The sequence below is a fragment of the Heptranchias perlo genome, chromosome 8 (assembly GCF_035084215.1).
Source record: "Heptranchias perlo isolate sHepPer1 chromosome 8, sHepPer1.hap1, whole genome shotgun sequence".
Lineage (NCBI taxonomy): Eukaryota > Metazoa > Chordata > Chondrichthyes > Hexanchiformes > Hexanchidae > Heptranchias > Heptranchias perlo.
In genome coordinates, this window is record NC_090332.1 from 10285631 (window position 1) to 10311723 (window position 26093).

The following is a 26093-nucleotide window of genomic DNA, read 5'->3' on the forward strand; positions in this document are numbered from 1 at the left end:
ATTTGGGTTAAATTTGATCTCCTATGGCATTGCTCAAGCATGGTAGAGATTTTTAGCTGCTAACTGGTCTGTCCCTTTTTAAGGCTGCTGCTCAGATACTTCCTGTGGGGAAGTTGTCTACATAAGTCCTGAGGTCATTTAGAAGCCAAGTATTGTTGGAAGTTTCTTTTGGATTGGCAGCTTCTTGGCTGTATTTTACCTCACTAGTGAACGATCTCTGACCAGCACTGGACACAGAAAGGAAGGGTAAATAGAGAGGGAAGGAAGGCTTCAGAAAATGTAATTAACAAATGTGTGTACATCACCTGACAAATCTTTGTGTACCTCCTAGAGTTTGGGATTTTGCTTGTCGTTCTAAGAACACAAGGGTGAGTTTATGATACTGCACTGCAGGTGAATAGGACTCCCTTGCCAGACACTTAAAATTACCCCCTTTACTACAACAACAACAAAACTACTTGCATTTATATAGCACCTTTAACATAGTGAAACATCCCAAGGCACTTTACAGGAGCTGAATCAGAAAAAATTGACAGAGCCAAAAAAGGAGACATTTAGAACAAGTGGCCAAAAGCTTGGTCAAAGAGGTAGGTTTTAAGGAGTGTCTTAAAGGAGGAGGAGAGAGGTGTAGAGGTTTACGGAGGGGAATTCCAGAGCTTTTCAGCTTAGATAGCTGAAAGCACACCCGCCAATGGTGAGGCGAAGGAAGTTGGAGATGCTAAGAGGCCAGAATTGGAGGAACGCAGAGTTACAGAGATAGGGAGGGGGCCAGGCTCCCTTTACATAGAAAGAAGTGAATATGTAGTTGTTATCATTGAACAGAGAGCTGGACTTTTCCTACCCAGTAAAAGGAAAAACAACTTTGTTTTGGAAAGAGGAGTCAGTTGCTGCCTTGTTCATTTCCCCTAGAGAGGATTCACTGTAGGATAGGTCCTGGATTCACTTAGTCTCAGAGTCCCACAGTGTGTGCTCCTTCTTTTTCTTAACAATGAGGCTGACGTCATTCTTCAGGCTGTTAATGCATGATTCAAGACTATCTCCAAAATCTTTTATCACCTGAGTTTGCTTGCCTAGGTATATTCGCAGTACTTCAACATCATCATCATCCTGCAACATATGTGTTAAAATCTTTGAACTGGAATTGTTGCAGATATGGAAAAATACATGCACTTTGACATGATAATATTGTCCACAGCTCAAGCTAAGCTTAAATAATGAATTCCTTAATAAATGTTAATTGCTGGTAGGAGTACCCCATGTTTGTTCAGCTACAATTAATGCATTCTTTGTAGTAATTACAACATTAAGATCTTTAACTTATAAATGATTTACAAACTGAGAAATGCCAATGCTCAGCAATCTAGTTAAAGGTTATTACCCCATCAGTAGGGTTGCCAACTCTGGTTGGACGTATTCCTGGTGGTTTCATTATACGACCTCCTGTCTCACCCAGTCGAACAGCCTACCCCTACCCCACCCCCTAATATTTTTATAACTAGTAAATAAAAGTGTTCAAAGCAAATGGGAAAAAAAATGTAATGCCCCAATGTTTTTTCTCGCAGCACTGTCAAGGAGATTATAATTCCTGGAGCCTCCGGGACAATCCTGGAGAGTTGGCAACCCATCACCTTGTAATCTTTGATTTCTCCATCCCAATTTCCCGTACTCATTGCCTTTAGACACTAACTCCTGTGTGGGCACAGTTCTTTGCATGCCAGACAACCCTTCACTAAAGCCATTCTACAGGTGTGACCCTGGACAGTAATTGACCATTAGTGCAGTACAGCTGAGCTTAATGCTGCCCTCACTTGATAGCTGTACATTCCAGCAGTGGTCAATGGATAGTGATCAGGAGCAGGATGTATCTGAAATCACTGACTTGAATACTAGCATTTCCATTAACATGGCTTCTGTCCTCCATCAGAAAATTAAAATGGAGTCTTCCTGAAATTTTTTTTTTCTTGGTGATTTAACATTTTAAAAGTTGCTCCAAAGCATTGTTTTACAAAATGGTGCATTAGTGACAAAGTGTACAATAAAGGGAATAGAATTAGCAAAGGGAGTCCCCCAAACAGAGCTGGGAATGACATGATGTGGAGAACCAAATAAAATGTTGGGATGCATAGACAGAAGTCTATGATCAGTTAAATCTACGAAGGCTATACAATGAGGCTTCACAGTGTATTAGGTCAGGCCACATGTGGAGAACTATGTACAAATTTGAGCAACAATGCTTCAAAGGGGATAAGCACTGGAGAGGGTGCTGTGGAGAGCAGTGCAATGATCCCAAGTGGAAAGGGGATGTATTTATCCAAAGAAATATTGGACAAAGATTGAGAGGTATTATTGGCAGGTAGTGAGAATTTAGTGATGATGAAGCTACCATGCAGAAGGGATGTTGGAAAAACGCACTTCCACTCCCGCAACAATTGGTGATGTGCCTTGGGACGTTTCACTACGTTAAAGGCACTCCTATAAATGCAAGTTGTTGTTCCTATGGCTGTAGTGATTATGATAAAAGTAATACAACATTTTTAGGGTAGGTTTTGGAAAGAACTGTGGTGAACAAATGCTAATATTGTTACCAATGTTGCTATGGAAACAAAGGGAAGCACTCCCTTTACTCCCCATCATTTTTTAAGTTTCATACCTTTCAATAGCAACAAAGGAAGTAAATGGGAGCCTGGGGCAGTAGGGAGGGAGACAAAGGGGAACAATTTTCACTGCTCCAGCCAGGCGGGGTCAATTGACTTCAATGGAAAGGTAAATCAGGCAAGGCGGAAAACTTGCTCCTGTCCATTTCCTGCCTGGCGGGAGCAGTGAAAATCGGCCCCCAAAGTAATGGGAGAGCAAAATATTAAATTTTAACATGGAAAAAGGAATTATTCACTTGACTGGAAAAGAGGAAAAAAACACATGGAATTAGGAGTGTTCAAAATGCAGTTAGATGCTGGTAGGACAAGTTGGACTATGAGAGGCGAGTGCCAATTTGCCAAATGGCCTTTTGTTGTCTTTGAATTTTTTTCTGATGATTTTAAGCTGGCTTCCAGCGGTTGGGGATTTGTTTTGGATGTAAAATTTACCAAATCAGCATGGTGCCTTAACTTTTAAAATTGCTCAAAATTGGGAACTGTAAGGTGATAAACTGTGAGGTGATCTTTGACTTGTTCATAGCAAAATTTAAACATGAGGCATTTGTGATCACACTACAAATAGCAAATTATAGGGGGTGGGGGCAATACTCTGTGGCAGCTGTGCCCAACACAAGTGTCAGAATGTGTCAGCCTAGGAGCTATACCACTCAGGCCAAATATTGCGGGTTCAGGGGGAAGACCCTTAATTACCATGCGAATGGCAGGTGCCTACAACACTAGGGGTACGTCTAGGGTGCTCACTTACTCCCAGAGGCTACATACTGCAGTGAGAGTTGTTGGGTCCAATGGGGGGGGGTTGCTTGGTTCATTTCCCCCCCCCCCCCCCCCCCCCATCTCCAGAAAGAAGAGACAAGAGTCTTCTCAGCCTTCTTTGTATGGGAGCTTTTTTTAAAAAAAAATCACCCCTCAGACTTGGAGGGGGGTGGTTCGCAATCCAGCCCTAAACCCCCAGTTGGTCCCCATAATCCTGGTTTCACTTGGCGTACTGGCTGTCGAGGATCTGCTAAGTCTTTCAGAGACTCCCAATGTTGTGGAGTCCCCACCCCCTCTTGTGCTGCCGGCCTCCTTTGGGGCAGGTGAAAACCCTGCAGAATCTCCGGAATAAGGCTAGGACCCTGCATATCTAGGTCTCGGCCTAAATTTGTGGCCCTTCTGATGCAATCCCAACAGACTTACAACAGGAATGTGCTGGAAGAGCTGGAGATTATTGGCCCCAGGAACTCTTTCCTCTCTCTCTCTCACCCCTCCGTCCCTCCCCTCCCCTCCTCCACACCCTCTTTAGGTCTAAATAAATATCCAAGATTATTTGCCCTTTTTTTAACAAAAAATGTCCCTGTTGTTTTGGTCTCCCTGTTCCAGACACAATTATCTGGCCAAGTGGACTGTTCTCCTCGCTCTCTGCCAATGGCATTCTTGAGCAGGCCTCCAATAGTTGTCCCAGTGCTAGTGCCATGTGCCTCCTGTAGGGAGGTGCTTGATGTCTGCTTATCACCTCCCACCACAGCACAGCTAAGATCGGGAACTTGCAACATTGGGCTTGGCAGCCAGCCGCAAACACTCGCACTGTGTCACTGAGCAAAAGGACAATGGTGAATCAAAATGTCCTGCACCACCCACCTCTCATTTACACTCTGCTTCAGTTGATGCAGCCAGATAGGTTTAAGAATTGAACATTGCACCAAAACATACCGGTGGTCGATGCCGTCTCAATCCCAGGAGTTGGCTTTGCACCCTGTTCATCCTTTGGTAAAATGTTTTAAGAGCCTTAGCAAATTCAACTTCATAGCTGGCCTTGGGTGTACCCCTGCAGCCAAAGTCTTGTATGTTTGTTTGGTGGGAGGACTTCTCATCAGGCCTTGAGGCTAGAGAAAAACAAAATGAGACCAAGAAGTAAGACCCCTGGGGAGGGGGCACGATTTTCATGCCACTACTGCTCCGTTTGCACTTAGAAAAGGGACAGTAAGTAGCGCAGTCAAAATCAAGCAGCGGGTGGTCGCGCCAACTTACTGCTGCGTTGATGTCCATCCCAATTTTCTGGGCGAACCTTCATTCTAGCGGCTGAAGCTCCCGTCGGAAACAGGTGGAAGCTTCATACATATATGCAAGTGGGGGAGGGTCAAGGGACAAGAATGAGAGTACCAACCATGCACAGTGCGAGTTAGGGGGCGGTAATTAAGCTGCAATCAGGTGATGCTGGATGGGGCTTTTGGAGACATTTTTCTGGCGGCCGTGTGTGGGTTTTGTACCTAAACGCCTGTGCAATGTTACGCAGTTGCTGCTGCAGGTCCTGTACCCCTTGTTGCCTGCTGCTCCTCAGTACTTGCATTTTTTATTTCTTTTGACGCTAAACACACCTCCCCTTCAAGCTGCCGGCTGTAGACCCTTTACAACCCGCCCGATCTCCTGCTCCAAATTAGCCAGCTGCCTTTTGCGGAGCGTGATTCGCACTGGCAGTTTGCCACCTGCACTATAATAAGGTCCCACTGTGAAAATCAAATGGGTCCCATGCTGACTCCTCTGGATGGTCACCACCCGCCCAATTATTCGCACATGCACCAAAATTGCCCCCACCGTCTTAAGGGTGTATGTTTTTTTTCCCCCGACTCATTAACTTTTTGTTGCCAAGGCCAAAAATATCTCTTCTTTTCGTCCTCTGTGCAGCTCTTGCCAGGTCATGTCCTGAAGCTGAGAGGGTGGGTGAACAAATGCCTTGGTCTCATGAGACCAGCAATGAAGTTGACCATTAGTGGCTACCGACCGTGACAGGTTTATTTCTTATTGAAAAACCGAGGTGAAGGGCCAAGCATTGGATACCAAAGTTTCTATGGCAGGGCGAGCTTCATGAGTAAAATGGCCACTTGGATCTTTACTTATCTTGGTGGAAAAGGTAGGAAATAATGTAATGTAAATTATTAAGTAGTGATTACCAATTACCAAGCTTGTATTTTATGGGCCTCTGGATTGTGGGAGGAAAAAGTGTGAAGTTCTATGGTTTAAAGGTGCTGGGAATGAATCCATTGGATTCTTTTTCTCTCCCTTATGGAAAGATGCTAGACTTTGGTTTGTTTGGTTGGAATTCAAAAGTGAGGAAGTGATTCTTCTGTTGTACAGAGCCTTGGTCACACCCCATCTGGAGTGCTGCGTTCAGTTTTGGGCATCGCACCTCAGGAAAGATATATTGGCCTTGGAAAGGGTACATTGCAGATTCATCAGAATTAGACCATGGCTTAAAGGGTTAAATTGTGAGGACAGATTGCACAAACTTGGCTTGTATTCCCTTGAGTTTAGAAACTTGAGGGGTGATCTAATCGGCGTGTTTAAAATGATAGTGATTCAATAGGGTAGATGCGGAGAACTATTCCCTCTGATGGGGGAAATCCAGAACAAGAGGGCACAGTCTAAATTTAGAGCTCGGCCATTTAGGAGTGAAATCAGGCAGCAATTTTGTCCACACAGTGGAAATCAGGAACCCAGTCCCCCCAAATGGCTGCTGGGTCAATTGAAATTTTCAAGACTGAGATCGATAGACTTTTGTTGGGTAAGGGTATTAAGGGTTATGGAACAAAGGCAGATGAATGGAGATGAGGCACAGATCAGCCATGATCTAATAGAATGGCTGAATAGGCTTGAGAGGCTGAATGGCATAATTCAGTTCATATGTTCCTGCAGATTATTGTGTATGAGAAGGAAACTGCGAAATTGGATTTTAGTCACCATGGTTTATGTTAGGCAGGTCTTGATCTTATGCTTGGTGATGTACATTGTGGTGAATGGAATATCAATACAGGGGGAGTGTCTGCTCTTCAGCCTGAGCTAATTTGCAGCAGGCACCACAATACACCTGGAGTGTTCTTCATACCATCGCTCATCGTTTTCCTTAAGATGCCCTTTAGGGTGACATTATCTTTTCTTAAGGTTCTGTTGACATCTCTCAGAAGTTCAATCTCTTGCTCCAATTTCGATAACTTGATGTAAAGTCCAGAGAGCTGGTCATCGCCCATCTCCTGCAATTGGACAAGAAACTTGATCATGAAATGTTGCACAGAATGTACTATATTTGTATTAGTTTTCCAACCTTTATTAAGTGTCCTGCACCCCACACAAAGTAATGCATGTTACAAACATAATCTGGTCAGACAGCAATTCTTTTCGTAATTTTAATAAAATGTGTAGATTGTCAAAAATAAAATACGGAGATCCAAACCGTCTTTTTTTTGGATGTTTGGCAACAACAGATCAATTTAATCGAATTACAATGTTGTTGAGTTTTAATTGTACAAAGCACTAGAAAATCATTTCTAAGCTGTACCATTATGTGTGGGCCAGCATTTAGAAACACCACCAAAGTCAAACAAGTAGCTGCTTTGGTTCCAAGATGGGCTCTTCTACCTACAGTTGCTACTTGGCTACAAAGCATTTTCCTATCTGTTTAAGATGATAAAAGGATTTGTTAGGGTAGATAGAGTGAAACTATTTCCTCTGGTGGGAGTGTCTAGAACAAGGGGGCAGTAGGGACAATGGATGCATATTCCTTGGACGACCCTCGACTGCAATCTTGAAAATTCCTTTAATGGGGATAAAGAATTAATACAAGATACAGTCCGCTTAATATACATTTTCTCCAGATTTCAAACGCCGTTGCTTTGAGCGAGGACATCGTGTTGGATGACGCTGCATCACAAGCAGATTTAAAGTGTGCCGAGGAATAGAAACACTTCAAATAACAGCAACTGCTGGAGTAAAATGGTGGCAGTTACAGTGGTGAAGACACTACTGGTATTTAACACCATCCTCTGGGTTGACAACAGTGGAAGCACTTTCCACGTTTATTTGCTGCTTTCGCACAATGCTTCCCTTAAGTGACATAGGGTCATGAGCTACTCTAGTTTTCTGAGTTTAAAAACCTTATAAAGTAACTATGCTTGAACCCTGATAAATAGAATGCTCAATACTTCAGTACAAAGTTCTTTTCCCTCCCACCAGCCACTTATGAGGCCACTTTCTAACCTTTTGTTCATGAGTTATGTGGTCAGCTTCAGTCACATTGCAACAGGGATATGTACCTTAGCAAAAAGATATGGAGCAAGTAAGGTGTACTTACCACACTACCGCTGCTGGGCAGTCGTGGTCTCAGATAGTCAATAATGATGCTGCCTTCGTCAGTGACCTCAACATCACCCGAAGAGGATCCCATCTCTGCGCAACCCTCTTTGTAACATGAGAAAAAAAATCTCAGGGTACAGATCAGCATTACGTTATTGACACTCATTTGCAGTCTATCAAAATGCTGACCATACTGCACTGGAGTTAACAATAAAAGAAAAAACAAACTGTTGAATTATTTTGCCGAATTAAATGGATAGGCCTAGCAAGGGGAAGGTGGTCGCCAGTGTTGTTCAACTATATGCACCTGTGTGTTTTGAAATTACTCTGTAACAAACTTAAACAGGTTAAGACCTATATAAGACCCCGATTGCCATTTTAGGACAGTACTTTGTGGAGAGTGCGTCGGGTTCACTCCGCCCATAATCAGCTAGCGATCCAGCCGAAGGGGAACCCAAAGGGTAAGTTTTAATTTTAGAATAACCTGGGGGCCGCTGTCACACTGGGTCTCCTTCCTCCCACCGTGACCTACCTTTCTCCCACATCAATTTCCTACGAACTAACCCTTCACTCCTGTAAAGTGGGACGACTGAGTCTCGCACCTGACCGAATGTTCGTAGCTCGGTATAACACAACAGTCCTCACGGCCTACCTATTTCCGGGCCAAGAGGCAGGCTGGGAAGCCCGATACTACAGCAGGCCGGAGCCGGCGGGCTCTCCCGGGAGGCTTATTTTCCGCCCGCAGCCTGCCGGCCCCACGCTAACGAGGCCAGGCCCTCAAAAAATAGACCTGGCCTCCCATCAGAACTATCAGGTAACTAGTGGGCGCACTCAGAGAAAATCTACCCCAATGTTCGAACACAGCCCTCCCCCCCCACCCGAGTCTTCACTATTGGAAAAGTTCCACTGTTTTATTCCCCAAATGAATCTTCCCTCCACTTTTTGAAGTTGTAATTTTAATTCTCCATCTCTTTTTAACTCTCCCTGGGCAGGGGCACCATACACCAATTGAAAAGGGTTGATAGGATCACCTGCTTCAGCCACTGCTGATGTTGAACCTCGATCATTGGTTTTGGATTCCTGATTAAGTGGGCACCTTAGTAGTTGGTTTTGGCCGAGATTGGAAACTTGGTGTGTGAGGAGTCGCAGGTACAAACCCACTTCCTCCTGTTCCCTGACACTGAAGCACTGTATTACAGTTAAGCTAACGCTCTAGTTGCCAGAGGGGCTGAGCCGCTAATTAATGCTGTTTCTGGCATTTTCTGTTTTTGTTTCTGATTTCCAACATCTGCAATTATTTTTGCAGCTGCTTAACCAGCTGTTTGACGTGCCGGTGAACGCGGAGAGAGTTCAGCAGTACAGAACGCACTGCCGATTCCTACCTTCCGGTATACTGACCGGTCAGTTATACTGACCATTTGGCCAAATCGGACTGTCCTATCTGGGCTCAGACTGATCTGTGTAGGAAGGAGATGAATGTAACTCTGGGCGGGCAGGGAGGGACGGGATACAGCAGTACCATGGTGTGACTTGTACTGTCAATACTGTGGAAGCCTTTTTAGCAAGATGCAAATAAGTGGGATATCTGCCTTATTGAGTCTACCCATCCATAGGAAGCGATTTCCCACAATTTCCTATGGATTAACCCTTCAATCCTACATTACAACGAAGAATGTTAGTGCTTTTGTTCGATTCATTGCTCTTGACCCAAGACCAGCATTCTGAGGGGCGAGGTTTCCGATTTTAACTAGTTCGTTCCCAGGACGTCAAACTGTGCAATGACTCCCCTCCCTCAGTCTTCCCTTTCTCCTATGATATAAGTGTGTCAAATATGTGCAGGTTCTTTATTATTACCTTGTAGACCCCAAAGGTCCAGAACCAGGGCATGGTTTTGTAGATAGTTCAGTAACTCCTGTGACACACTTGTGACGGTGAACTGCGTTACTTGATCTATTCTTGCATTTACAGCGTTCCAGACGGGCTTTGTGTGGAAAGGATGCGGATGGTTCAATACATGATACCTGAAGGGATTAACACACAGTTAAGTATTTTTCATTCCCTTGGGCTACAAGTTCTTCAGTTGTATTTTTCACAGACACTGGTGCATCAACTGTGAAAATATGTTTAGAAACTGGCACTGCCAGTAACAGAATATTTCAGTAATCATACAACAGACTTCATTTTTAAACAGTGTGGCAGCGTACAGTTAGGATAAAGGTTACTCTCAGATAAAGTCTTTGGTGCCCATGTTACACGAGAAAGAGTTTCAGAATTATGGTCAAACTCGTTCAGTACAGGATCATTTATTACAGCCCGAGCTTATTCTGCACAGTTATCCCATAGGCCTCTTTGTTGTAACACTTCTACCCATTCAGTTACACTTCTAATTTCATACTGATTGTCAGAGAAGCTATATTTAGTTAGAGAAGCTATATTATTTTATTCTATATTAAGTGAGGTGGCATTCAGGTTCCATCTTGCGCTGAGGACTCCATTTTGTGATTAAAAGACAATGTCTTCAGAAAACTGCTGAAACAGGCAGTATCCAAGCTTTGGAATTCCCTCCCAAAACCTCTCTACCTCTCTCCTCCTTAAAACCTACCTCTTTGGCCAAGCTTTTGGTCATCTGACCTAATATCTCCTTATGTGGCTCGGTGTCAAATTTTGTTTGATAATGTTGTTTGATAACAACAATAACTTGCATTTCTATAGCACCTTGGGACATTTTACTATATTAAAGGTGCTATAGAAATGCAAGTTATTGTTGTTGTATCTGGAGCATTTCCAGATCAGCTGAGAACCTCACAGTCCCTTCGTGGGTGGTACAAGCTGGTGTCAAAGATAGTTTGTTCTTTGTGTAATTCTGACCTTCTGGTAGATAAGGAGATGCTTTCAACCATTTCCCTAGATGTAATTAGCCAGGCAGCGTATGAGCGAAGGCCATGGACCCCTACTGTTGAGACAGCAAGTCTCTGGAATGCTGAGCTACTGGAAGATAATGAAAACTAAGGGTAAAGGTCATGGACAGTGTAGAATGTAATGGCCTGTAGCTGAGGGTATAGTGACCATACCATTGTAATGCAAAGTTGGGAAGATTGAGAGTTGGCCACCCTACTATGAGTTCAGGAACTGTAACATGAGTTTGCCTGTAGACTTCACATTATCGTGTGTTGTCTGTGAGTGCCATTTCCACCAATAAATCTAGAAGCGAAAGAATCTGCATCTAGAACTTTCATTCCCTGCACAGAGACAATGACACTAAGCTTCTGTCTCCAGCATTTCTAACACTGATTACAATTTTTCCCATGGGTGCCAGTAGTCCTGCAGTACCTCACTCAAATAGCTACTATTTATGGTATGAGCCTTTACAGTGAGTGTCAGACTATTATGAGGGACACGGTGGTGTCCTGGTTATGTCACTTGAAGTAGTATTCCAGAGGCCTGGACTAATAATCCAGAGAACATGAATTCAAATCCAAAGTGATGTTTGAGAATTTGAATTCAGTTTAAAAAAATTGAAAGTTGTATCAGTAAAAGTGACCATGAAGCTGTGGAATTGTCGTAAAAACCCAACTGATTCACTAATGTCCATTAGGGAAGGAAACCTGCTGTCCTTACCCAGTCTAGCCTATATGTGACTCCAGTCCCACACCTACATGGTTGATTCTTAACTGACCTTTGAAGTGGCCTAGCAAGCCACTCAGTTGTATCAAACCACTACATTGTAGCGGTTCAAGAAGAAGGCCCATCACCACCTTCTCAAGGCAACTAGTGATAGGCAATAAATGCCGGCCTTGCCAGCAACGCCTACCATCCTGAGAATGAATTTTTTAAAATGCTACCGTAGAGGGCATCACAGTGGAATTTCAATCTGCCCACATTTCATGTCCTCATATGCACTTTCCAGCAGGGGATCAATGGAAAGCAATCAGGAACAGAAACCCTAGCTGTTTAGTTTCCCTTCTTAGCCTGGAGCACTGAGGCCAATTGTGCCACTCCCACTGGCTCATTGTCTGAGATCAACCAACTCATCGTAGATCAGTGATTGAACATGGGATCTTCCCAGCAGAAACTACAAATGGTGGAAATTTGAAACAGAAATTGAAAATGCCGGTCGCTCAGCAGCTAAGAGCAAAAGATAGTTTAATGTTTCAGGTGGGACTCATCATCGGAATAGGGGATCTTCTAGGCCAGAGGGCAAGGGTCATTGCTGAGTGGAGGGGAGACACTTCCGCAACGGAAGGAGGGAGAATGGGAGGAAATGCATCCAGATCACTCTCCTAGACCTCGTAGCAGCCAGTGAACCCTTATGTCCTGCCTACATTTTTGGCTGTGATATGGTCAGAGGGATCAGAGAATCATAGAAATTTACGGCACAGAAGGAGGCCATTCAGCCCATCGTGTCTGTGCTGGCTGAGAAAGAGCTATCCAGCCTAATCCCACTTTCCAGCACTTGGTCCATAGCCCTGTAGGTTATGGCACTTCAAGTACATATCCAAGTAACGTGCATAACCAAGTAATGGATATAACGTGTCTCAGGAAGTCATAATCACTTCGTACAAGGCACTGGTTCAGCCCCATCTGGAGTACTATGTACAGTTCTGGTCACAATACCCCAGTATGGACATCCTGACATCAGAGAGGGTGCAGTGAAGGTGCTAATAAAGGAGATTCTCACCGAATCTGAATTCCTCGCTTGCTGTTCTGTTTCAACCATTTGATTCCCAGGCACTGAGTGATTTGAACTTGAAAATCCAGCCTCTGGCCCACCAACTCTGTGGGATCGATGAGGATCTCATCTTCTCTCAGAGGTCTGGAGAAAAAGTACAAAATTAATATTCTAAAAACACATTTAATAAGGGCACCGCTATACTACAGCTACCAGTTAGCGATAGGTATCTGCTCACAGCAATGTAGAGCGGCCAGACCTGAGTTATACCACTAGCTTCACAATGCACTCTGGCCAGGCACAGTGCAGTGCTACGCATTCAAAATGTTGATTCCATCTTAATATTGAAAAGTTATTGGGACAATAAACTCATCTTTAACATTAAAAAGGTTCAAAATTAAGTTTGGGATCGCTAAGGAATTTTTAAAAAAAAGATTACTCTGGTCCGGTTGTAGTTATACTGTAGGCAGCGCGAGTGAGGCTAACTCAAGGTGATCTCACCATTTTCTTAAATTCAATTCAAGCAACTTCATATTTGAGTTGTATTAGGCATTTCATGTTGATACAAAGCTGAGGCTACTTTGCATCAATACAAAATGTGTAGTGTAACTGGCCTATAACATCAGTATGCCTCTTAGTTGTTTTAATTTTGGTCCAATATGATCTACACCTGCAGAGGGTTGTTGGAGCATGGAATGCTTTGCCACAGGGAGGCAGAAGTCGTTCTTTCAAGGGAAAAGTGGATAAATATTTGACGTAGAGTGAGATACAGGGCTATGGGAAGAGAGCGGAGCAGTGGGATTAATTTTGAATTGCTCTACCAAAGAGCCGGCACAGCCACGATGGGACGAAAAGCCTCATTTTGTGCTATAAATCTCTTAGGTTCTGTGGTATATATATATATATATATATACTGTAATGGAGTTATTTTATTGTTGGCTATCTTATAGCCTTTCACTTCAGCCTCATTGGTATGGCCCTCCAGACACACTCAAAGTGGATGTGCAAAATATCAGTGCAACTTTTCCAATATATTTTGGTTCTAGATGACATTTTGAAAAGAAAAAACAAACTAAAGGTCCATTCTGAAACTTACTGTCCAGTTGGGGTGCACGGTACCAGCTTCATCTGTAAAATGGCCTCTTCTTTGCCCTGGGAATTGTGAAACTCCACATGTTCCTCCAGTACAATACAGTAGTTAAGAGACTGAAGCCAGATATACGCGGTACCTAAATGTACTGCCTCAACGGGGTCCCAGAACGGATCACTCTCTCTGTCCACAGAAATGTTCTCCCCATCGACAAAATGCTGATACATGTCTTCCATGATGAACTTCCTGTTCACAAACTTGGCCCTTGACCATAGCCACACCTGTTATAAAGGAGAATCACTTGGATCAGACCTTCTAATTCTCTGCTCTAATCTTCGGAAGCTCCTTTGTACAAACGGTGAGTGTGAAAAAGAGTCAAGGAGGTACATTCTTCATATTATACAGCTTTTCTTTAAGGATTTGTACCTTCCCATGTGAGCACATATTCTTCTTTCTCCCTTTGCTGGCTCCCTCCTCCCCTCAGCACACACACACACACACACCTCCTGCATCCAAGAGAGTGGATGGGCGAACCCAACACCAGGGCTGAGCACCTGATCTGAGCTGACACTCTAATGCAGTTTTGAGGGAGCCCTGCATTGTCGGAGGTGCTGCACTTCAGATGAGATGTTGAATCAGGTGGTGGTTAAAGCTGTAATGGGAAGACAGTAGGATTGGTGTCTTGAAAGACTGAGATCAAATCGACCACAAGAGCTTCATTATCCAAACCTAACATAACAAAAATGGAGTATTGTTGCCTCTGGTTTCTTTATGGTATTTCTGAGGCTAAGATAGATTCTCTTAAAAAATATCACACAGGGTCTAGAATCTGAACATTCATTAAGCCAATTCATTTATCTCTAATATCAAATCAACTACAGTCTGCTGCAATAGACAGAGGCTAATATTTTATTTGTGACCTTGTTTGCCTGCTTTGCAATATGAAAATTCACCTGTAGTTCTCTTCAAGAGTGTCTGCTGAAAATTACCCAAAGGGAGCAACTCTGAGATCAAAGCTCCTGGATGGCTGGAGGCAGGATCTGGGATGCCAGCCTTATATCTTTGAACCCCACTATGACTGACAACTTTGTTTAGTCGTGAAAGATATTTTTTGATTTGATTCTCTAAGGGAAGCACTGACAGCTCCTTGCCCAGACAGTTTATTCCTGTGAAGGATTCAAACTCACGTAAATTGTTACGTTTGGAAAGCTGGTCCAGGTTCAGGGTTATTAGGAGAATTAGTGAAATATCCTGCCTTTTATTATTGTGTGTACTGAGGAGCTGTACATTAAATATAACGTAATCAAATCTACCCTGTTGATTTTTTTTTTGCTACTGTTAATTTTTAGATTTGTTCATGGGTTAGAGCCACATGATCTGATATAGTGATTATTCTTCTGATAACTGAAGAACACGAGAGTATGTGTAATTTCCAGTGAGCACATTACAGTAACAAGGGTGCTCTGTTCAAACCTGGGCAACGCTGCAACACCAGATATTGCGCATATAAGGTCGCACTTTGTAACGAGTGAGAATTTGCTTAAAGGGATGGTAGCTCACACAGACGGATATTTGGTGCAGTCCAAAAATCACTTATCTTGTGATGATGAGTAATCTGCTTGCAGGTTTCTGGCTATGCTTCTCTTGCCTAGTCGCTAGAAGATCCACAGAAGTAACTCAGTGAAGATTTGCACCTGATTTTCACTCCGAATGACTGTTTTAGTCCAAATTTTACCCCAGATTTGTATCACATTGAAGCATTTCTGTGCGGTGTACTGGGAACTACTCAAACTCATTTGACCCTTGCAGCCAGACATAAGAGAGGAAACTTTGATCATATTGACTGCACTGGGAACTTATTTCAGAATTCTCTTTTGGGGTAATTTCTGCCACTGCCTTTTCCAATTTAATCTTTCTTTAACCTTACCTACAAAGTACCTGAATCCCTTTAATATCCAGTGGTTCCCAAGGAGGAAAGACATGTTTTAAAATTGGGAGAGGTGGGGAAAAAAGAGGAAAAGGACATAGACAGAATTATTTTCTTATAATGCGACATAACTGGTGCCAAAGACATGAATGCATTCCTTCCTACCTTTTGACTCACTTTGTTTGTCACCTTCACCAACACCTCCTTTGCCAGGTCTTGGCCCCTGGAGTCTGTTAATGCCAAGTTCTTCACTTCCAATTCAAACTTGAGATCCTGTTGTTGTAAAATTAAAATAGTTGTTAAAACATTAGAAAAAAACACTCAAACTTTTCAAAAACTCCAAGACTAACTTTTTAAAAAATTGTTTCTCGGGATGTGAGCATCTCTAGCAAGGCCAAGATTTATTGCCCATTCTTATACAATAACAACAACTTGCATTTATAAAGCGCCTTTAATGTAGTAAAACGTCCCAAGGCACTTCACAGGAACGTTATCAAACAAAAGTTGACACCGATCCACATAAGGAGATATTAGGACAGGTGATCAAAAGCTTGGTCAATGAGGTAGGTTTTAAGGACCATCTTAAAGGAGGAGAGGTAGAGAGGGGGAAGAGGTTTAGGGAGGGAATTCCAGAGCTTAGGGCCTAGGCAGCTGAAGGCACGGCCGCCAATGGTGGTGCAATTAAAATCGGGGATGCGCAAGAGGCAAGAATTGGAGGAGCGTAGAGATCTCGGAGGATTGTAGGGCTGGAGGAGGTTACAGAGATAGGGAGGGGCGAGGCCATGGAGGGATTTGAAAACAAGGATGAGAATTTTAAAATTGAGGCGTTCCCGGACTGGGAGCCAATGTAGGTCAGTGAGCACAGGGGTGATGGGTGAACGGGACTTGGTGCGAGTTAAGATATGGGCAGCAGAGTTTTGGATGGGCTCAAATTTATGGAAGGTGGATGTTGGGACGCAGGCCTGGAGAGCATTGGAAGCAACACAGGCATGGATGAGGGTTTCAGCAGATGAGCTGAGGCAGGGGTGGAGACTGGCAGTGTTACGGTGGTGGATGTAGGCAGTCTTGGTGATGGAGCAGATATGTGGTCGGAAGCTAGCCTCAGGGTCAAATAGGACACCAAGGTTGCGAACGATACATACATATAACTGCTAGACCATTTCAGAAGGCAGTTAAGACTCAGCCACATTGGTGTGGGATTTGAGTCACATATAGGCCAGACCAGGATGGCAAGTTTCCTTCCCTAAAAGACATTAGTGAACCAGCTGGGTTTTTATGACAATCCGACAGATTCATGGTCACTTTTATTGACAGCCAGCTTTTTATTTCCAGACTTCTTAAACTGAATTCAAATTCTCAAACTACCATGTAAGTAAATCCTGTAAATACCCATGTGAACACCATGTACAGAGACCAGACATGTGTTAATGCCTGCAAAAGCTGTGTCTTTTATTTTCTATGTTCTTTTCCATTGTCTGTAATCGCTTTAATTTGGAAAACAATCTAGAAACACACTCAGGGGAATTTTAACAGAACCGTGCAGGCAAACTGTCGATGAGATGCAACAGGAGCTCAGGTCCATGGTAATGGCCAGACCTCATTTAAATGGAGCCGGTAAGCTGCCCGCCCCCAAATGGGCGTCCAGAGGGAGCTCACTGGGTTTGGGCAGGTGCCAATATCGGTTAGTTAAATTACAAAGTGGGGGGCATGGAAATCTGGCAACCATCTCCTGTTACGTGCCCAATCAATTTAACTGCACATTCTTTGTTATGTTCTCGTGTACCTGGTCCCCTTTTCCCAATGCCGCTCTCCCCTGCTCTATTTAAGTACATCTTTAAGAAGAAAGAAACAGTGAGCAAAGGCACTCAACTACAGGGGACCCAACCTTTAAGCAAAAAGAACGATTTTAACCCCCATAACGCCCGGTTTCCGCCAGGTGGAGGGAGTTAAAATTCCCACTATTATGTATCAATTTGACTCAGTTGGTATCACTCTTGCATCTGAGTCAGAAGATCATGGCTTCACACCCAACTGTGAACTTGAGCACATAACCTCAGCTGTCACTTCAATGCAATACTGAGGGAGCGCTTCATTGTTGGAGATGCCGTCTTTTGAATGAGACATTAAACTGAGATGCCACCTGCCTGGTCAGGTGGACATAAAAGATCCCTTGGTACTAATAGAAGAAGAGCAGGCAATTATCCCGGTGGCCTGGACAATATTCCTCCCTTGAGCAACACCATCAAAAACAGATGATCATTCATTGATTTGCTGCTTGTGGGGCCTTGCGATGTGGAAATTGGTTGCTACGAGTCTGCCTTCAAAACAACAGTGACTGCACGTCAAACGTAAGCCATTGGTTGTCAAGTGCATTGGGACGTCCTGAGGACGTGAAAGGTGTTGCAAGCAAATGTAAGTTCTTTCTTCTAGTTTTGCAGTGATGTGTGAGGCACTGCTTGCCTGCCTGGAGGAGGATGATGGGGTACCTGCAAGGGAGAGAAATGGAGAGATTACCTTATTTAACTCTTCGCTGATCTGGTTTGCTTCCGCCACCATAGGCTTCACCCTGATGTAATCATGAAACACAGCAAGCACACTTGGGTCTACTTTCCTGTTATTCCTACATGCAGGACCTGGTCAACAGATGATCAGAAAGTCATTAAAGCCGCAACACTCCTTTTCTAATAATCTTCTTACTGGTGGCCAGGAGTCACTTTCACCAGCCCTAAATCAATGACTTATGTACCCACAAAAAACAATCTATGACCACAGTGCTACCACAAGGAAATGTAAATGTCTAATTCAGTGTTATCCACTAACTTTTAGTCAAGGGCCACATTTCCATCACAGTTTGTACTAAATGTATTAGAAAATGATCAGGAATTACCGTACAGTTACTGATGTTTACATGGATAGGGCAAGTGATTTGGCAGAACATCACATGACAAATCCCTTGAATTTATACACTTACCTTACATATAGGGTTGCCAACTCTCCAGGATTGCCCTGGAGTCTCCAGGAATTCAAGATCTGAAGTTTCTGCACAACCACCAACATCAACACTTCATGTTATTTTTAATCCGAGATTTCATGACATTTTTTTAAAAAAGGAATGTACTTCACTCAATGCCGTCAGCACTTGGCTGCTTTCATTTTCTTTTATTTGCTCGTGGGTGGGTGACTGTGACCAGGGCTGCGTTTATTACACATCCTCAATTACCTGAGAAAGTGTCTTGAGCTAGTAGTGATTGTCTTTACAACTAAGAGGCCACTTCAGAGGGCATTAAGAGTCAGCCACATAGTTTGGGACTGGAGTCATGTGTAGGCCAAATCAGGTAGGTGTGGGAGGTTCCCATCCCTGAGGAACATTAGTGAATTGGTTAGATTTTTATGGCAATCCAACATTCAATGATCATTTTACTGGTGCTAGCCCACAAATTACCAGATTTATTGAATTCAGTTTCACAACTTGCCATGGTGGGATTTGAACTCATGACTTTTGGGTTACTAGTCCAGTACCATATGAAGTTGCCACATATTAGACTCTAATTTAACAAAGATGAATAGACATATATTTCTCCCTTTATTGTTTACCAAGAGCATCTCTGTCAAAACCTTCTACTGCTGCCAGCTCTGACTGGAAGAAATCATAGTCGTATCTGCTCAAGTCCTCACTGTTGCGCTCGCACGGATTTCCCACATAAAGGTAAGTACTGTTGGATCCCAGAATAATTCGGTCCTGAGGCACACAATTACAAAAATTAAAACGACTTGCCATTCCTTAATTGTAAATGTTTTCTGATAACATAAAAATACTCTGAGCAAAATCCAACAATTCACCACTGTCTGGTACTGTGCAGAAAATCCTGTACGTGTACACTCGACATGGATAGGGCAAGTGATTTGGCGGAACATCACATCACAAATCCCTTGAATTTATACACTTACCATACATATAGGGTCGCCAACCCTCCAGGATTGCCCTGGAGTCTCCAGGAATTCAAGATTAATCTCCTGGACACTGCTACGAGCAACTTGGGAGAAAAAATCATTGGGGCGTTAAAAAAATGTTTTTTTCCTCATTTTCTTTGAACACTTTCGTTTATTAGTTACAAAAATATTGGAGATGGGGGAAAAAGGCTCTTTGACCAGGTGGGGGAGGCGGAAGGTCACGCGATGGAACCTCCAGGAATATGTCCAACCAGAGTTGGCAACTCTGTTCAATTTTCCACCTGAGTACTGTAATTTTGTATAAGAAATCCCAAAGCCTGTGAAATTGTCAGTTTGTGAGTACATTTGAGTGATAACAAATCCATTGCTGTAACTAAACACTTGCCCTAACCATGGATTAATTATATTCCTCCCATAGTACTGGAACTGATGTTTGACAGCTGGACTGGCTTTGATGTTGCTGAAGGGGCCAATATTAATTTAACCTCTCTTTGATACATCCATGCCACAGCAACATTCTGGCTCTGCAATTCTCGGTCTCAAGCTTTTGATTCCTATTTATTAAAGAATACACTAAAATTATTTAATTTAAACATTTCCATGCTCGCTGAGAATGTAGCTTTTTCCTAGGGCTAATATCAAGCACTCCCAAGGTCAGGTATACCACATTTAAATGCAGATAAACTCCGGCTATTCTCCAACATTTGCCTTAATTTCAGTGGATTACCTTGTACTTCGCTGTGACATTTCTCTTTCTCACAATGGCCATTCTTGTGTCCCTTCTTGTCAATTTAATGCAATTAGTGCCTAGTTATACTGAGAGCTCGTGCCTATAAGAACTGGGTTGAGCGAGGCCAACATACATTTTACGTAGGACCCATGCAGCCAACAGTCAAAGAAACCTATCATCCTTTCAGTCTGGGCTGATTTTGAACCCAGGTCCCAGGAGTGAAAGGAGGCCTGAAATGGCAGAAGTCTCCGGAAATGGTGTATCTTTGCTGAGCAGGGAATTTGCCTTTTTTCTTCTTTTTAAGCTTTTATTTGAAATGGTCGACTCACTCAATTTAGAAGAAGGGTAACAAATATTTTTACAATACATTTTAACATAAATACTGGCGAAGTACTTTCAACAGAAAGCACTTCCTGTAGACTCCCTTCAGAATGTAACACATCAGTCCGCATGAAGAGCTACATTTTTTTAAAAAAAAGAGCAACAGACTTACCAAATGTCTAAGCTGAACTTTAGTAAGAACGAGGACCCCGTTTAAAGTCACCTTGGCTTGTCCATGTGGCTCCAGAATTACTTTGTTGTCTCGGTATGTGATGGTGGCATGTTTATCAATGATACTATAGAAGAGAAATAACATTCAGTGTGTAAAGTCAGCCACGTTTATTCAAGGAATAAAGACTTCAAGATTTATATGCTACTATATTACAGTTTAACAGACCACAGGACTATAGAACTGTACAGCACGGAAGGAGGCCATATATTGCAACTTCCAATAAACTAATACCCATATTGTAATCACACATAACTTTGTTGAAATTTCCAGTTGAATATCCCACAGCCTGCATGTATTTTTAAAAATTCTGTGAGGTTTCCACATACCCCAAACCTTTAATAACAATGGCCTGTGGGAAACTTGCGGATTGTCCCACGACAGACTCTCCTGAAACAAAACACACACATTCTAAAATATTCACCACATTTGACATATCAATGAAGGCATATCATTCTTTAAAATTGGGCAGACAAATAGCAGGCATAGTGTACATTTGAGTGGAGGGGTCACCCTGCATTCAACCTACCTAATTGTGAAAACCGAATACAACTATTGTATTGAGAGACACTAAAATCTGGATTTTATTGGTTCTGATGAATTGCTTTGCCTGCAATGTTAACCTATCAACCTGATGACTGACAGACTGTGCAACTCCACCATTTTGCTGTTTTTATTTTAGATTGCCAGCAGTTACGGTCTTTGCTTTTAAAATCTAGGCTTCATGGAACCGACTTGCCTCTTCAGTGTCTCTGTGTAGGAGCTTGGTGAGATGGTAGTGGTTTATGACAAAAATCAGACACAAGCCACTCACGATTTTCTGTTTATTCATTTTAATGGGACGGAAAAGGAGCAGCTTGTGTGCAAATTTTGATAAGTGCTTCCTCCCCACCAAGCTCTTACACCTGGGGTGTTAAAGAGGAAAATCTCTCCCTATCTATCTAAAGGAATGAGTTAACCACCTTTTACCAAGTCCAGGGGATGAGCTAGGGTCAGGCAGGGGTAGGGGAGGATTGGTGCTGTGCTGGGATCTTGGCTTGAGTTCTGAGAATTGCTTTACTGACGATGAAATTTCATCAAAAATCTTAATAACCTCAATCACTAACGCCTCCAACTATAACATCGCGAGGCTGAAGTGGGAAAAAAAATGGACTTTTATTTTAAGATAGACCTTTTGGGCTCGATTTTAGGGTCGGGTTACCTGCGGGTTTCCAGCGGGGGGGCCCCGAAAATCCCGATCTCCGATCACGTGACCGGATTCGGACGAAATCCCGGCCACTTCCGGGTACCGCGCTGACGTGCGGGGCTGCGCGCGCAAGCCCCGCTGGTGGGAATCCCGCAGGCAATTAAAGCCAGCGGGGTTCCACTTGAGAGCACTTAACTTGCTCGTTGTGGTCAGTTAATGAGCTGAAGCAGCTGTCAAAAGAGGAAGTGTGGGATTTTACGTTCAAAGCAGTCAGTTTCCCACACTGGGGGAAACAGGACCCTTCAAACCAGGCGTGTTGCAGCCAGCAGCCTGTGGCAGGTGCCAAGGCGCGCTCCACGGGGGAGCGCCCTCACCCATGCAGGAGGCCACCATGTCACATAGGGCAACCCCTGCCCCCCACCACCCCCCGGCCAAGCCAGAGGACAGACCGACACGAAACCGCAGCCCCAGTCCGAGGACCCACACACCTACCCTGCACAACCCCTCAGATCAACACCTGCCAGTTGGGTGGTGTGTGGACACCCTCGGAGGACGAAGAGCATGACCACCACCAGCAGCCTCGCAGTCCACGCCGTCCGCCGCAGAGACGTGGATCCCCCCAACACGGTGTGGTTGCACGCCCACCTGCACAGCAGGAGGGAGGGCTACCGCAGAGAGAGACGCGTCGCAGAGGGCACTACCCTCGCCACAGGGTCCACAGACCGAGGCGCAGCTCCCCGGACCTCTCCGAGCAGCAGTGCACAGGGAGGCGCAGATTCGCTCGACATGTAGTCGTGGAGATCTGCAGCCTCTTTCATGCCGAGCTGCTCCTGGCTGGCCCCAGCACCAACTGCTTACCTGTCGCTGGCAAAGTCACCACTGTCCTCCACACCTTCTCCTCCGCATCCTTCCAGGGTGCAGCCGGCAACACCGCTGATGTCTCTCAGTTGTCTGCGCGGACGAGCCCTGCAAATACACCTGCACCTACTCTGCAGTAACATGATGGGTGGCATCAGTGGTGGATCCTCATAGTCATACCCAGGAGCGGGCATTATTGGACACAATGGACAGGATTCGCGGAGACATGGCAGTGGTGGTGTCAATATAATGTGTGCTGTTTGTGGCTCTGAAATTCAATATGGGTAACACCCATGACAAACCCTCAGACACCCTTGTGCACCCCCTTCATGCTGACGAGACGTTTGCCTTACCCTGCCTACTGCACATATGTGATGCATGCCCTGTGGCTGCAGCACAGGTGGTGGCAGGTTGAGTGAGGCTGGCCGTGAGGGAGATGCACGAGAGGGTGAGTATGGGATGGAGCCATGAGATTGTATGAGGATTGGGTCGCGTGTTAGTGGCAGGATGAGTACTGGCGAGGTGAGTAGGTGGAGGTAAGATGAGGATGGGGTGTGAGTGGTCATGAAGGGTGATGTGACAGAATAGTGTTGGCGGTGCCGAAGGAGATTTGGGGTGGGGGCAGTGTTGTGGCAGACGGAGTGTAGGGGAAAGACTTCGTGTTCTCACTGTGGCTGACCTACTGCGGTCATTGCAGCGCCTCCTGCACTGTATGCAGGTGGGCGATATGTTGGTGGCGCAGGTGACCCCCTCTGCCACCTCGAGCCAGGCCTTCTTGGTGGCAGAGGCAGGCCGCTTCCTCCCGCCCGCCGGGGGGAAGATCTGTGTCCTCCCCCTCCTCCTCACCCCATCTGATGATACCTGGGGTGAGGCATCATTAAACTGGGAGCAGCCTTCCCCCTGGGCTGCTCCATGCTGCAATTTGTCCCATTGGTTGCAGCATCTGTCAGTGGAGGACTGCCCCTTTAACTAGAGAGCCTCCAGCTGACAGATCGTACTGCGCATGCGCAGCCCGCCCGACGCGCAGGCCAGCGCCGTGGACCCCGGAGGAGCAGGTAATTGGATCCTATTAGTGGATTGCCTGCTACGATCGCGTGGGCAACCCACTAATTTCGCCGTTCGCGTTTTCGACGCTCCCGGAGGACCACCCGCTGGGAACCCGCAGGCCTGCTAAATTCGAGCCCTTGGTGTCTGGTTTACTTTTTAGAACTTACTGGACACCTCACTCAAAAATTGAAATAAAAACAGGAAATACAGGAAACACTCAGCAGGTCAAGCAGCACCCGTGGAGAGAGAAACACAGTTACCGTTTCAGGCCGATGGCCTTTCATCAGAGCTGGAAGATGTTAAGGGATGAACAGCTTTTAAGCAAGTGCAGAGCCAGGGAAAAGGGGCAGCAGGAAAAGAACAAAAGGGAGAGGTCTACGATAGGTTGGAGGACAGGAAATGATTAAATGACAGAAGCGATGACAATGCAAGGCAAAGGGAGGTGATTTTAGGAAAGGTGGAACCCAAGGAAAGAGGACTGCTCGTCTGTATAATTCTTAAAGAACGGGACCATAACACCACTTAGAACTGCCCTCCAAATAAAATAGGTTCTCCTTAAGACGAGACAATGTTTCTTTCCAATTCTAAAACACATAGGTGATTTAATTTGAAAAGTGAATTGATTCCAGTCCAGGTGAAGATCCAAAGAACAATCAGAAAGAGCATCAGGGAAAACCTATACTGGGATCTGCGCACAGCAACACAGCGTTAGAGGCTAATACCATCTTTAATGAAGAGCTTGACAAAGGCAGAGAGCTGTGGGTCCACATTGACATTCGATAGATAGGGGAATAACTCAATCATGTGCCGTTCCTAGAAAACAGATTTAAGAAAGATCAGTCAGGTTTTCCATTACACAAGTTATACAAACCAGCTGGGTTAAATTGGCAGCAACAAGTACACTCTTCTGATCAAAATGTCTATAAAAGTAATAAAATGACTACTGAAATGAATACAGATGTTCCATATTATGAGCATTTCTCTTATACTTGGGCTGTCATTTCAGACTTCAGCCTTCTCAGTGTACAGGTAACCTTGGACACAAAGCTCCCACAAATAGCAGAAGCTATTTTATTGATCCGTTGCTCCTTTGGACTTTCGTCACTTGTTCCCCACTAAGCTCTGAGTATCCCGTCTTCCTCCAACCTGCGTCATCTTATTTGTTAAGTGCTCATTTTCATGTCTGGGCCCTAGCAGACTACTTCCCATGGGAGGCAACGCAAAACAACCAGCTTTTTATTGATGAAAGTATATGTATTTTTATGGAAACACTGGAAACATTTTTATGAAGGCACAGCCTCTGACTAATCAAATACTTTAGGTTCCAAATAAAAAGTATGTTGCAATATTTTTTTTAAATGACCACGGGTGTTTTCAGTTAAAACTTTCAGCATCAGTTTGGAAAAAACAGTTGTGCTGGTGACAAATTTGGCCAGGTGGCAGTCCTACCCATATATCGTACACACTGCTGATTGAAGGTGAACACATCGAAGGCAGGAACTGATTCATTCTTACCTGCGTTATGGCTAGGTATTGTTGCTCCCATTCTTTCCTTGCTATCTCTAGTCGTTGCTCCCAAGAAGTCTGGATCTCCTGCATCTGGAGCTCGTTCTCAGCCAGTAAACGTCGTAACTCCTCTAGTGAAGAAAAAAAGAGCAGCATGATTTGAAAATAAATCTTCTAAATGTGGGCTGGAAGCACGAGGCGTACGCAGTGGAGATAGAGGTGTCAGGGATTGGTGGGAGGGTGGAAGAGGAGATTCTTAAGAAGGCCGGGGATGAGAAGAACTAAAGGCTGGCGGTGTGATGAAGCTTACCGAGCATGCAGCAGAGAGGGAATTGGGGGAAGGCGGCTAGCCATCATGTGATCCTGGATTATTTTGACTCTCGTAGTTGACCATTCTCATAGGTTAGTGCCAGCTCCCCAAATCTTCAAAAATGTCTATCCTTGTCTTGAGATCTAGGTATCATGCCAGGGAAATAAACAGCAAACCCTGTCTGGTAGTTGCTTTTAGCTAATGAACTCATGCATCCATAAGATCTCATTTCAGTCTTCAAAAGTGGTATAGAATGGTTACAGAACAGAAGGAGGCCATTCAGCCCATCGAGCCCATGCCTGCTCTCTGCAAGTGCAATCCAGTTAGTCCCACTCCCCCGCTCTTTCCCCATAGCCCTGCAAATTTTTTCCCTTCAAGTACTTATCCAATTCCCTTTTGAAGGCCACGATTGAATCTGCCTCCACCACCCATTCAGGCAGTGCATTCCAGATCCTAACCACTCGCTGCGTAAAAAAGTTTCTCCTCATGTCGTCTTTGGTTCTTTTGCCAAT

The 26093-nt window shown here is 44.3% G+C and overlaps 1 protein-coding gene across 1 annotated transcript in view; it reads right to left on the reverse strand.

Moving 5' to 3' along the window:
* Positions 1-928: 928 nt before the first annotated feature.
* The window catches only part of kif28 (kinesin family member 28), a 47780-nt gene continuing 22615 nt past the window's right edge, over positions 929-26093 (reverse strand). Inside the window, exons 10-23 of the mRNA XM_067988440.1 lie at positions 25281-25402; positions 24488-24578; positions 21004-21064; positions 20618-20741; positions 19038-19182; positions 17958-18076; positions 15609-15716; positions 13523-13797; positions 12436-12570; positions 9612-9778; positions 7756-7955; positions 6514-6658; positions 4344-4516; positions 929-1107 (exon numbers count right to left, since the gene is read on the reverse strand). Coding sequence (XP_067844541.1) covers positions 940-1107; positions 4344-4516; positions 6514-6658; positions 7756-7955; positions 9612-9778; positions 12436-12570; positions 13523-13797; positions 15609-15716; positions 17958-18076; positions 19038-19182; positions 20618-20741; positions 21004-21064; positions 24488-24578; positions 25281-25402 — 2033 coding nt within the window. The 3' untranslated portion in view covers positions 929-939. The remainder of the gene's footprint in view (positions 1108-4343; positions 4517-6513; positions 6659-7755; positions 7956-9611; positions 9779-12435; positions 12571-13522; positions 13798-15608; positions 15717-17957; positions 18077-19037; positions 19183-20617; positions 20742-21003; positions 21065-24487; positions 24579-25280; positions 25403-26093) is intronic.